The sequence below is a fragment of the Ostrinia nubilalis genome (assembly GCF_963855985.1).
Source record: "Ostrinia nubilalis chromosome W unlocalized genomic scaffold, ilOstNubi1.1 SUPER_W_unloc_4, whole genome shotgun sequence".
In the NCBI taxonomy this organism is placed as follows: Eukaryota; Metazoa; Arthropoda; class Insecta; order Lepidoptera; family Crambidae; genus Ostrinia; species Ostrinia nubilalis.
This window is the reverse complement of record NW_026973571.1, coordinates 175,466-190,244: the sequence shown is the minus strand read 5'-3', so window position 1 is coordinate 190,244 and position 14,779 is coordinate 175,466. Positions and strand designations below refer to the sequence as shown.

Below are 14,779 nucleotides of genomic sequence, written 5' to 3'. Positions count from 1 at the left end.
CATTAGAAGAGCCCTCATTAATTTGTGCCCTCTTCCAGATTGTTGAAGTCTTCTCGTCTTCAGACTTCAAGCCGGGGAGCATGTTGGGAACCCAACAACGCGCGGGAGGAGACGTGCGGGCGGCGTACAATGACTAACGTCACCTCGGGCCGACAGCGTCATCATCGGCTGCGCTCGGGTCAGACACTCGCCTTTGGGACACCACCGTCATCACACGAATACCGCGTAGTCTAAGATAGTTTTCTTGTAATTAGGCTGGCGAGAATACAGCACCTATTTTTATACAGTCCGCTATTTCATTTATTTACACTAATATTCGTTAGGACCCTAACAGTGTTGGTCCAAGCACGGATCCCTGCGGACACCCCATGGTGGAGACCTTCCACAACACCCGGCTACCCGCGATCAGGCCAACCCGGCGTCCAGAGAAGTAGCTCGCCAACATCTTGTAGATGTTAGGCGGGCATCCTCCCCTTTTCACCTTGACCATGATCATGGGCCACCAAGCATTGTCGAACGCACCAGAGATGTCAAGGAAGATCGCTTGGACATAGCGCGCTGTGGACGTCCTGCCGGTACCTATGACGGCGTCAAGTGCCGAGACCGTGGACTTACCCGGAGAGAACCCATGCTGACAGTCCAAAATGCCACTGGATATCTGCGGCGCACACCACAGCATGACACGTTCGAGTAACTTACCAAGGACGGACAGAAGCGTGATCGGACGGTACGCTTTTGGATCGGTGAGCGGCTTGTTATTGCCCTTTGGCAGGACTGTACGAAGTACAGTGCATTCAACTCGCCCGTAAGCGCGCGGTCAGCATTTACCAATCTGACCTAATTTTAACCTTTTCATTATTTTAATATCTTTAAGTTAGTTCGCGTTCGGTTACCATCGCCGCGTGTACTCAGCATACCATTTAACCATTTTAACCATTTTACGAATATACCAAGTTTAACCAATTTTGACGTTTTATATTATTTCATACTTATTAATTTGTTGGACTTACACCCGACAAATTTGGTCCTTCGAACCTTCGGAAAGGTGGGACCTGCCGCGTTGTGAACTTTGTACGTGACGTGTCAGTGACTATCTTTCTGTGTAACCAGCCCTTTGGGGTACTTTACCATTTATCGAACCATTTAACTACGAACCAATCAGTGCAAACCAATTGTGACCATTTTGTGTGACCATTTTGTGTGACCATTTTGTGTGACCTGTGACCAATATTTGGATTCCCGGCCACCAACACCACTACTATCAACGACCAGTAAGCAGAACCACCAAGTAAGATCTTTCCATTTTTATACTAATCAACCACTGCACCAACCAACTACCAAAATGTCTTCTATCGCCGATCTTATTGCCGCACAAAAGGAGATTATGGAGAATATGAACAAGCTTTACATGAATTTCAAAAAAGAAGGGAGAGAAAGGAAAACCTCTGATAGCATTAAACGTCGTTTGCAGTCGTTAGAAGCTTTCTGGAGAGAATTTTCGCAAAACCATGAAAAATTAGTCAATATTTGTGATGAAACTGAAGACGATATGTATTTTGAGGATGATTCCTATTTCAAAACCAAGAAATTTTATGACGATGTTAGAGTCCATTTACTCAAAAGTTATGATGAAGTAACCAATCGGTCCCAATCCCCTTCGGGTCCGAAAACCAGTGAATCTCAAAAACCATCAACACCTACCGCACAACCGAGTACGTCAACAGCGGGAACCTCAACATCAGAAACCATGCCTAAAAAGGTCCTACCATTACCACGATTTGTTTTCCATGACGTCGACAAACCAAGTAAAATCGATGAGATGATGAGAAAACAACAAAGCAATTTCAAAGCACTAGCTCGAACTATTTCTCAAATTAATTTGAACGTTTTATCTGAAAAGTGGGAATTTCAAGATGTTTTGAAGATTATTGAATCACGTTGGGCTGCAATAGATTCGTTACATTGGGAAATTGACAGTAACTTAGAATTTGAAGACAAGACATATGACGAACTATTTAATCGCTATGAAAATGAGTATTACGACATTAAGAAGTCTATTAACAACAGGATGTGGGACACCAACCATAGAGAGAAGTCTACACCACACATAGATATACCAATATTCAGTGGCAACTACCAACAATGGATATCCTTCAAAGATCTATTCCTAGAAGCCATTCATAAAAATAAATCAATGTCTAGAGCTCAAAAGATGCAGTTTTTGAAGAGCAAGCTACGTGGAGAAGCTGAAAAGCTCATTCAACATCTTCACATTAGTTCAGAGAATTACCAGACCTGTTGGGACATATTGAACCAGAGATATAATAATAAGAAATTAATTTTCAACTCACATATGAACACGCTCATGTCATTACCAATTATACATCAACAGACCGCATTTAACATAAAAAGGCTCCACGACACAACCAATGAATGCCTCAACGCTATAAAAAACCTAGGTGTAGATATAACGACCTGGGACCCCATCATTGTATACTGCATGGCACAGAAACTTGACGCCGAGACCTACAACGATTATATTGACTCGCTACCAGAACCAAGAGATCTTCCATATTTAAAAGATTTCCTATCGTTTTTGGAAGGGAAATTCATTGCACTAGAGACTGCTCGCCGAAAAGGTGAGACAAACAAATACTCACAACCTACATCTAATGAACGACACCAGTATAACCAAAATAATTATACCAGTAACAATCAATATAGGACACCAAAAGAAGGAATTTATAGACATCCAAATGCTTGGAGACAGATTGACAATAAACCCTTTATTAACCACTCCACCACCAATACATCCCAAAAATGTTTCATCTGTAATGAGGATCATGTTTTGTATATGTGTACCAAATTTCGAGAATTAACCAACCAAGAAAAACGGAAAGCGATTTCTCAATTGAATATATGCAAAAATTGCCTAATCAATCATAATGGCAGAGATTGCAATTCACAAAAAACATGTCGCATTTGCAACGAAAAGCATAACACGCTATTGCACAATGCTTACACGTATAATCGTCCAGTTGCCAACCCAAGTTTTAACAATCAGCGTCATCAACCAAATTATGTGTCACACGTGTCGAACGATCACCAGTCAATGACCGACGTTTTGTTAGCAACCGCCCAAGTTAATGTCTTAGCAGCTGATGGAACTTACAACACTATGAGAGCCCTCATTGACCAAGGATCTCAAACATCAATAATATCTGAAAATGCAGCACAACAACTTGGAATACCACGCCAAAGATGTAAAGGCGTTATCTTTGGCATTGGAGCGAAAGAAAACACTTGCAAGGGCGTTATTACCATTACCGTAGCATCATTACATAATGACTTCACCATGAACACTGATGTTTTCATAATGCGAAACCTCATCAAAAAGTTACCAAATCAATCCTTCAGCAAGCCCTCATGGCAATATCTCGACAACATACAACTTGCAGACCCCGATTTTAACCGAAGCCGTCCGGTTGACCTATTACTTGGTGCCGATGTATACTCTCAAATTATGTTACACGGGATTATAAGACAAGACCAATCCCAACCTATTGCACAACAAACGCAATTAGGGTGGATACTGTGTGGAAATATCAAATCTTATTACTGTAATGTTATTCTGAACAACTATGACGACATACAAAAATTTTGGGAGATAGAAGATTTGACAGACAAGCAAGATAACCAATCAACTGAAGACTTATATTGCATACAACAGTACCAAACAGAAACAAAACGTCAACCAGATGGTCGTTATGTCGTCAGATTACCTATGAAACCAGATGCAGATGAAAAACTAGGAGAATCTAAATCAAAAGCCATCGCTCAATTTTACCAATTAGAAAAGAAATTATGTAAAAATAACCAAATAGCAATTGGATACAAACAGTTCATGAATGAATATTTTAATCTCGGCCACATGAAAATAAGCCATAATAACCAAGAAATAGAATGTTTTTTACCACACCACTGTGTCGTACGGTCCGAGTCAACCACGACTGCAATCCGAGTCGTATTCAACGGATCAGCAAAAACGGCCACTGGACTAAGTGTGAATGACCTTATGTACAGCGGACCGAACTTACAACATGACCTCCTTTCAGTAATAATTAAATGGAGACAATATAAAATAGGATATGTAGCGGACGCAGAAAAAATGTACCGACAAATCCTCATAAATGAATGAATACCAGAAAATCATATGGAGAGATTCGCCAAATAAACCACTTCAAGAGTTTCAATTAACCACGGTTACTTATGGAACAAAAGCCGCTCCATTTCTAGCCCTCATGACCATGCAACAGTTAGCGAAAGATGAAGCTCACAAATATCCAGAGGCAGCCAAAGCATTACAGAACAACCTTTATATGGATGACTTATTACACGGTCAACATAACCTTGAAGATGCTGAAAATCTAAAAACCCAATTAATAGAGTTGTGCAAAGCAGGGGGATTCAATTTACGGAAATGGAAGTCAAACGAACCAAAATTAATAGAAAGAGATGTGAATGATAAACAACAACCATTTGAATTTAAACAACAGGAGTCAACCAAAACCTTGGGACTGAAATGGACACCATCAACAGACCAATTTAGTTTTGATATAAAAATCTCATTATTACCAACTTTACAGATAACCAAACGGGAGCTTCTTTCTGAAATATCGAAAGTTTTTGACCCTCTGGGATGGCTGTCCCCTGTGACCACCAAGTTGAAACTGCTATTTCAGTCAATATGGCAATTAGACCTTAACTGGGATGATAATTTACCAGAAAATATTAACCAAGAATGGAATGAAAACAAAACAGACTTACAACTTATCAACCAAACACAAATACCAAGATGGTTAAAATGCCACAAAAGTGATAATATAGAGTTACACGGTTTTTGTGACGCTTCAACCAAGGCGTACGCCGCTGTGATTTTCTGCAGGACTCCCTCCTCCGTGACCCTTGTAGCCGCCAAGGCTCGCCTCGTGCCTATAAAGAAAGATGTGACATTACCAAGATTAGAGTTATGTGCTGCTCAATTAATGACAAACTTGATGAAAACTGTTCAAACATGTCTATCAGAACTCAACGTTAAAACCTTTGGATGGTCGGATTCTACGGCGGTGTTAGGGTGGATTAATGGCGACCCAAGCCGTTGGAAACCGTTCGTTGCCAACCGAGTAACTAAAATCACAGAAATATTACCAGCAGAACAATGGAATTACGTCAAATCCAATGAAAACCCCGCAGATTGTGCCAGCCGAGGCATTAAGGCCGCACAACTTATTGAACACCCAATTTGGTGGAGTGGACCTGAGTGGCTTTCAACATTTGATGAGAAATCTATAGAAAAGAAACCAAAATACACAACACAAGAAGAAACCAAAAAACAGCTTCAAGTCAACGTTATAACCAAACCATATGAAAATGACGTCATCGGTAACTTGATCACCGATAACAGCAATTACTCACGAGTGTGTCGTGTTCTCGCGTGGGTATTACGCGCATTTTCACGTGATCAAAACAAACCATCGTATTTAACCATTGGAGAGCTTCAGAAAGCGAATAATTTATTAGTGAAACATGTACAACAAACTGAATTTTTGGAAGAAATTACCAACATTAATAACAAAACCAAATTGAATCCGAAAAGTCGTTTATTACCATTAAATCCATATTTGGATGCTGAAGGTGTGTTGCGAGTCGGTGGGAGAATTAACCATGCCAATATTAGTGAGGAAATGAAACACCCAATTATATTACCAAACAATAACCATCTAACTGATATCATCATTGACCACACGCATAAAATGACTTACCATGGAGGACCTCGGCTCACGTTAGCGTGGCTGAGAAGAAAATTCTGGATTATTGGGAGTAATAACGCCGTGAAAAAACGTCTACGTCAATGCATTACCTGCCGCCGAGCTAAATTTGAAAACCAAAATCAATTGATGGGAGATTTACCAGGTGCACGGATAAACCAAACCCGACCTTTTTACCACACAGGGGTTGATTTTACCGGCTTTGTCGAAGTGAAATGCAACAAAGGTCGAGGCATAAAATGCAGCAAGGGATACATAGCAGTTTTCGTGTGCTTAGCCACCAAAGCAGTACACCTGGAACTGGTATCTGACCTTACTTCATCAGCATTTATAGCCGCCCTAAGAAGGATGACAGCACGACGAGGCGCCCCAAGACACATGTATAGTGATAATGGAACGAATTTTGTGGGAGCTAACAATACCATACAACAAGAATATTTCAACTTAAAACAAACCATGGATGATAACATTTACCAAAGTCTAGCAGACATGCAAATAGAATGGCATTTTAATGCACCATCCTGGCCAAGTGCAGGAGGTATCTGGGAGGCTGCCGTCAAGAGCCTCAAATACCATCTACGTAGAGTACTTGGAGACCAAAAACTTACCTACGAAGAATTTTCAACTCTATTAACACAGTTAGAAGGCTGTTTAAACACACGACCATTATGTGCAATTTCAGAAGATCCAGATGATCTGGATTTCTTAACACCATCTCATTTCCTCAGCAGTGGACCAGTATTAACTCTAATCGAAACTGAAAAAGACCAACGTACCAGATGGCAACTTACCCAAAAGATTTACCATGACATTTGGAAAAGGTGGCAATCAGAATATTTGACGCAATTAAATGCAAGATCAAAGTGGCATCATACCCAAAACAATATTAAAGTGAACGATGTTGTAATCATCCAAGATGTACACGTGTTGCCCGGAAAGTGGGCACTCGGACGAGTGTTAGAGACTCACCCTGGTAGTGACGGTCTAGTCAGAGTAGTCACATTGAAAACCAAGGGAGGTATATTGAAAAGACCAATAACCAAATTGTCAATTCTACCAATTAACCCTAAAGAAAACCAAAACGCATCGCAAAAACCACCCCAACCAAAACCAGATATGACATCAAATGTTAATGAAACCAAACCAACCATGAACCTGAGAAATAAAACAAAGACTGTTAGTTTTCTGTCCATGGCACTTATTTTTCTTATGCTATTAGCCACACCAGCACATTGCGAGTCGTACCATACGACTAACCTGAAAGAAAATCAAACCATATATTTTGACAAAATCAGTAATATGAGACAAATAAGAGACGAATGGAAGCTGGTAGTATTTTATGATATGAACGCATACTGGGACGGGACATCTTTAGTCACAAAATACATAGATTATTTAGAAAAACTCTGCCAAAAAATACCATCGCACTGCCAACTAGTATTGCTACATCTTCGCCATAGTTTAGCAGATTTCGAACACTATAATGAGATTTTAATCAACCATGGACAACTGCCAGAAAACCACCACCGTCGTCGCCGTGGCCTCGTGAATGCCATAGGTTCCATCGCCCATACTCTGTTCGGAGTACTCGACGATGACTTCGCACAACAATACCAGAAAGACCTAACCAAGCTTCGACATGACCAAAAATATCTACACCAGCTACTGAAAAACCACACATCGATAATAGAATCTGAGTACAACGTTATAAAACGAATGGAGAAAACTATCGACCAGCAACATAAAGCATTTAACCAGCATTTGAACCGCCTAGATCAACTTGCCAACACCATGCAAAAGCAAATACAAGAAAACGCAGATGCCAATGAGTTCGCATTATCATCAATCACAGCAAACGGAATACTTATGAACCTCAAAGACATACAGCAAATGTTATTAACCACCATCACTGATATCTTTCATGGAAAGTTTAATATACATCTGTTACAACCCCAACAACTGACTACAGAACTTCATATGATCTCGGGACAAATTTCCAAAGAACTATCATTACCAATCGACAACATTCAAACCGACCTAATGAAAATCTACCATTTATTAACTGTCAAGGCCCGATTTACACAAGAATTTCTGATCTTCGAGATTAAAATACCATTAGTAGGCAGAGATAACTTTGAAATCTATAAATCTGTAATTACTGTGGCAGACCTATTAGCAATTAATATACAAAAAGATCTACAAATACCATTTTCCGATTTGCAATTACAACAATGCAGTAACTATGACTCTGAAACATTACTGTGTGCCCATCAAATACCAATAGCTATGACTAAAACCGATCAAAGTTATTGTGTTAAAGTAAATGAGTCACTAAGCTGTAAAACAGAGAGCACAAAATGCAAAAACACTTGGATGCAACTACACAAAGTAAACAATTACTTGTACTCATGTTGCATCGAATGCACCATTCAAATCATATGTGACTATCAAGTTACCATCGAGCGACTCAGCAAGGTCGGGATACTCGCCTTGGAAAGTGGATGCGTCATCAAGGACGACGGGATCACCTTGCTGTCACATAACAAACAATCGACCAATGATATTAAAATGAAACCAGATATTCTTAATATTGAAATTCCATCAATAAATAACATTGTGAACGTTACCATGAATATAACACCGCTAACCAGCATAAACCAAGAAACTCATATTGACAAGGAATTAGAGATTATTGGAAAGAAAATAGAACAAATAAAGAATAATACCAAAGAAGACTTAGACGACACATCCTTCGACAACCATGATTTGCACCACTACATAGCCATCTACATCCTGACGGGTGCCGGCCTCGTGACTGCTGTGGCCTACGGCGTGCGGAGGATCCGCGCGCGCGCCCGGTGGCCGGCAGCTGAGCAGGCGCCACCGCAGCCGCAGCCCCGCGCCCGCGCTGCTGCCCTGCACCGCAGTGCTAGTGCAAGTGACCAGTGTGATAGTGCGAGTGTCCAGTGTACTAGTGCAAGTGACCATGTGTATGCTAAAGTGAAAAAAGTGAAACTGCCAAATTCTTTTAATTTTAGTGTTGTTGAATAGAGACTATAAGAATTGAATTTTTAAGTTTACCATGTTATTATTATCACCTTGTAAATTGCACCAATTTATTGTTTTATCATCTTGTATCACCTTGCACCCTCATTTGCTTATTCTTTTCCCTCGGGAATATGTACGAAGTACAGTGCATTCAACTCGCCCGTAAGCGCGCGGTCAGCATTTACCAATCTGACCTAATTTTAACCTTTTCATTATTTTAATATCTTTAAGTTAGTTCGCGTTCGGTTACCATCGCCGCGTGTACTCAGCATACCATTTAACCATTTTACGAATATACCAAGTTTAACCAATTTTGACGTTTTATATTATTTCATACTTATTAATTTGTTGGACTTACACCCGACACGAGACGACCGTCCTTCCAGACGTCCGGGAAGACGCCTTCATCTATGCAGCGGGCATACATCAAATGGAATTCCACCGATGCAGCGGCCCAGACTTGGCGCAAAATCCTGGCGGTGACCCCGTCGAGCCCTGGTGCCGTGTTAGGCAACTGCCTAATCATGATTCCCAGATACTCACGAGTAGGAGGAAGGGCGGCGGGACCCGCAGGGAGGATGGCAGCCGAGGTCCGCACCTGATTGTGGTACGCTGTGTCCTTAGACGGATCGTCGTCCGGGCACAGCGCATGCACAAGACCGTGCATGGCTTCATCAACGCTCCCCGCGTGTCCCTCGGCGAACTTCGTGCCGTTTACCACGTTGGCGGGAGGACGGTTCCGCCCGCTGGCGACTCGGTAGGCCAGACCCCAAGGGTCTTGGTTGCCGGACTCGGCAAGCCCCCGGAAATACGCGACCTCGGTTTCTTCCTTCCTCCTCCGATACAGCGTCCGGTCGCGGTGAAACGCGTCCCTTGCCACCTCCTCCGCAAGGCCACCACGCTTCCGCGACCTCTGCCACACCCGACGTGAAGCGCCACACTGCTTGCGAAGCCGATCCAGCTCAGGAGTCCACCATTCGTAGCCTGCTTCCCGGGTCTTCCTCTTGTGACCGAGGGCTGTTTGAGCAGACCGGACAATCACGTCTGTGAAGTCCCTGCTTACCTCGTTGGCAGGCTTGCGAAAATCGATGCGACCCATGCTCCAGTGAATCGTGTCCCGAAAGTAAACCCAACTGACCCCCCGATCCCGAAACCCCCGAGGCTCCTCGATTGGCTCTGTGCGCTCCAAATTCAATCTAAGGGACGGCTGGCATACCTCGAATGTGATAAGGCGATGGTCAGATGTGCTGGCCTCCGGATGCACTCTCCATTTGGAGATGCGTACTCCTCTTGTTGACAATGTGAGGTCCACATTGGACTCGCCGTTGGCGGTGCTAAAGGTAGCGGGTTGGCCCTCGGTGTTGTGCAGCAGGAGGGAGCGGCCAAGGATAAAGTCCTCGACCGCGTCCCTGCGATGGTCCTCGACGCGGCCTCGGCCACGGCATTGCTCCTCAGCACAGTGCCAAAGCACGGAGTGGGCGTTACTGTCCACACCAATCACGACGTTCTTGCCGCGCAGAGCCTCCATTACCGTCTCCAAGTGTAGTAAGTGCGGGTCGATGCTGTCGCCGTACTTGAAGTAGGCCGACACCAGGTAGGTGTCGACCTCCCGCACGTGCACGACGAAGCAGTCGACCGTGGATAGATGGTGGAGCTACGACATCGGCTACGACAGTGTGCTGCGGGGCTCGCTCGTCAGAGGGATGAGCGTGCTCTGCTACGCGGATGACACACTGGTCGTAGCCACAGGAAGGGCTCTGCCGGAGCTATGCGTGAGGGTGGAGGTGGCCACCGAGATGATCGTGGCCCGCATAAGGGGCTTAGGTCTTAAAGTAGCCCCTCAAAAAACCGAGGCCTTGATGTTTCATGGGCCTCGGCGCGGGCCACCCCCGGGTGCCCACCTCACTATCGAGGGCGTTCGGGTGCGTATTGGTGCCCAGATGAAGTACCTGGGCATCGTCCTGGATGGGCGATGGACCTTCCGCGCCCACTTCGAGGGACTGGCCCCAAAGTTGGTGGGAGCAGCGGCGGCACTGGGCAGGTTGCTGCCTAATTTGAGGGGCCCCAGCGTTAGTTGCCGCAAACTATACGCTGGGGTTATAAGGAGTATGGATATGGGTCGGTTCTCTCGATCGAGAGAACCGTGCCTCCCTGCGGCGCCCGCAACGCATCGCATCGCATCGCACTGTGGGCCATAAGAGGCTACCGCACCGTTTCACACGGTGCGGCGTGTGTGTTGGCCGGGCTACCCCCGTGGGAGCTGGAGGCCGAGGTCCTTGACGCGGTTTACAGATACCGAACGTCAAGGCGGCAAGCAAGGGAGCGACCGGCCATGGAAGAGGTGGAGCGCGTCCGCGATCTCGCTCGGGAGGAGCTTCTGCGGCGCTGGGAGCTGGAGCTTGCGGGTCCCCGCTATGGCGTAAGAACCATAGAGGCGATCCGCCCAGTCCAGGACCAGTGGGTGCATCGGAGGCATGGTTCCCTTACCTATCGCCTGGTGCAGGTGCTGACCGGACATGGATGTTTCGGTTGGTACCTGCATCTGATTGGTAGGGAGCCGAGCCCCCTATGTCACGAGTGCGGCGCTGCGGAGGATACGGCCCAGCACACCCTCGAGGTGTGCCCGGCCTGGGTCCAGCAGCGCCGGGCTCTGACTGCGGTGACTGGTCAGGACCTCGCGCTCCCCAGCGTCGTAGTTGCGATGCTCCTGGGCGAGAGCGCGTGGGACGCCATGGTCTCCTTCTGCGAAGAGGTGATGTTGCAGAAGGAGACCGTGGAACGGGCTCGGGAAGAGGATCCCGAAGCCCACGCGCTCCGGCGCAGACGGCCGGGAGGAAGAAGGAGGAGATTCGCTCTCCTCCCTCCCCCTCCCTAGGTGAGACCAGTGGGTGTTAGGCCGGGGGGCCCATCACCCACATTGCACGGTCCCACCCTGTCTGGGGGGGGTCTACCAGTGTACCGGCAGACCCCCTCTTTAGCGCGGGAGGCCCGGCAAAGCTGGGCTATGCGTGGGTACGGCGTGGTTGGAATCACAAGCAACCCGCGTCGCACCAGTAATACGCAGAGGGTGCACCGCAGGTTTTTAGTGGGTATACTTGCCGGGTGACAGCCGCTATTGCTGCCATCCGACAAGGGAGTCCCACATAACCCGCCGCTTCCCCCGAGGCGGCGGGTATACGCAAAGTAATTTCCTGCACAAAAAAAAAAAAAAAAGGTTAGGTTAGGTTAGGTTAGGTTTTTTTTTTTGCTCTGTCCCCTGATTTTCTTTTTCAAGGCTCTTTTTTGCTCAAGGGGTTATTTATTTTCTTTTTTATATCTTTCTTAATGATTATAGACCATACTTTTAATATTTAAAAATAAACGTTATTCTATTCTATTCTATTCTATTTCTAATAAAAAACATCTTAAATCTATTTTACACTTCTTATTCTTAACTATTCTTAATATCTATATGTCGGCGCGCGGGGCGCAATAAATTAAATAACTTAATGTTATAGTTCTCACAACACTTTGGATGTGTTAGCTAGTTTATTGCTATGGAATTTTAAGCAGCGCCAAAGCTCTTATGCCAGAGTTAAGTGCGCGCCTGGGAACGAAGGTGACATAAATCTCCATGTTGCCTGACGTAGTTGTGGACCCGTTCAAGTGCAGTATTGATGGATTAATAGCTTTACAAAAACTTCAGGTACAGAGCCCTGGAACGTAGAGATTTTGGGACTCAGTGTTAGAGTCATTGCACATTCGGGTTTTGGACGTGGTGGTGACTGGGCGTGGTTCACAAATTCGTCAATCGCTCCCAATTTATTAAGTCTAGGCGTCTCTAGCTTTGTTAAAGTAATTCAGTAACTTTGATCTTTCTGTTAAATTTAACTGTGGACAATATTGATTAAATTACGAACCAGTCTTTACATTCTAGTCTATAGTAAAGTTAGTCGTTTATAATCAGTGATTATAATTAGTGTTAGTATCCACTCGCACGTGTTCCCTATACGCCCACATAGGTAGATAGTATGAATTCAATGAGAGACCCTTCTGGTGCCGTCCGAGAGCCCGACGCTCCGACATATTTATTTTCACATTTTCTCTCTCTACGTTCTAGCAGATCCTTTTGGATACAATTGCTTATCCTACTTATTCTATTTATATCTATTTCTTATCTTAATACAGTTTCCTTTTTACTAACTATGCTTATTATCTTAACTTATTTCTATCCTATTTTTCCATTCTTATGATATATATTCGATGGGTGCCTGGAATAAAGCCGCAATCGACAAAACACAATTTTACAGGAGAAGAGATATAGTGAAATTTTTGAATAATAACTAAACTACGAGGCGTATCCAAATGGTTTGTATATCAAACGATGCGTTATTTTTTCTGGAGTAACATTATAATGTGCATAAGGTTATAGTGCTTAGAATATACCTTAAAAAGGTAGAAATACATATTGCCGCTTCATACATGGAGTAACATTATAATGTGCATAAGGTTATAGTGCTTAGAATATACCTTAAAAAGGTAGAAATACATATTGCCGCTTCATACATTGAAAGTCGGTTCCGTAAGAGTCCATTGTGGTTTTATTCCGGTAAAAAGTGCAAAAGTAATCATACAGCAATAGTGCATTGCAGCGTTGTGCGCTGATCTAAAGGATGTATGGCGAATACAGTAATAGCGGTTTGCTTGAATTTAATGATCGACTTGGAAAATGTACTGGTGAATGCTGTGTACATTATATGTTCATATGGTCCGTATCGAAATGAGTACAAAGTTGAATATCTAGAGTGTTTCGTTAATATCTTTATATAAAGTAGTGGAATTTATTAGTACATAATGATAATATTATAATATTACACGCTTTTGCCCGCGGCTTTTTCGTAGTTTAGAAGTTATCAATAATTTTGTAACTTTTTTTCAATTTCATGACCTAGTAGGCTTTAAAAAAACTTATCTTTATTTCGGGTTGACTTATCTCAGATTTCTTTATTTTGACAATATCGCTATTAATTGCAAATGTTTGAAAAAAATATTCACCTTCCTACGAGTATCTTTGATGCAAGATTCAAAATTTTTGCTAGAAACATAAAAAAAATGCTTTTAGCAGAACATTCTCAAAATTTCAACTTAAATGTTTAAATAATAAAAAATGAGAACTTTCATAGGTCTAAAATAATTTAAAAAACTGCGCAGTTTTCTGGACATTCATAATAATACAAAAAAAACATGTACTTAATAGGCCACTATTTTTGTAATCGCTCCACTAAAGTGGTAAGTCGCTAAATGTTTTTGACTTTCTTAAAGTGAATTAATATGGGCAATCTTCTAAGTTTACATTACGTAGAACAGATTTAGAGACAATAACTGAACAGAACATGTTTTTATTCTCAGCAAGGAAGCTTTTGCCCTTTTTCACACCTGGTGGAAACTGTGATCAAGCTCAAGGTAGAAGGAAACTTCAACTACAGAGAAACTATGGCTTCCTACCTCCAATGCCGAAACATATTGTTATTATAAATAAGCTTTAATGAACATAAACCAAATATCCCTCCTTCTTCTCTTCCTAAGTCCCCATTATCTTCCTAAGTCTGTCGCCATAACAATAATGTTGACATTATTACTGTGTTCCAGCAGTTGTCAGGTAGGTACACAGCATTGCTTAATGTAAATCCAATCAACATATTTTTATTGCATAGAAGAACACCATGAAGTATTATTACTTAAGAAAGTTTAAAGAAATTGTACAAGTAGGTAATGTTTATTGTGACTTGGTACACATAGTTTGTTTCGGGGAACAAAGCCGCAATGGCCGTTACTTGTAGAAGTTTGAAATAAAACTTTTAACATTGAACATGCCACGATTATTCTGGTAAACAAATTTCCGGGAATAACGATTCAATATCCAT

The 14,779-nt window shown here is 43.1% G+C and overlaps 1 protein-coding gene across 1 annotated transcript; it reads left to right on the top strand.

Moving 5' to 3' along the window:
* Nucleotides 1-10,579: 10,579 nt before the first annotated feature.
* LOC135087404 (uncharacterized) lies at nt 10,580-11,751 on the top strand. The gene is made up of 2 exons (XM_063982171.1): nt 10,580-10,887; nt 11,016-11,751. Exons 1-2 carry the CDS (start codon nt 10,580-10,582, stop codon nt 11,749-11,751), a joined length of 1,044 nt encoding a protein of 347 aa, XP_063838241.1.
* Nucleotides 11,752-14,779: the final 3,028 nt, after the last annotated feature.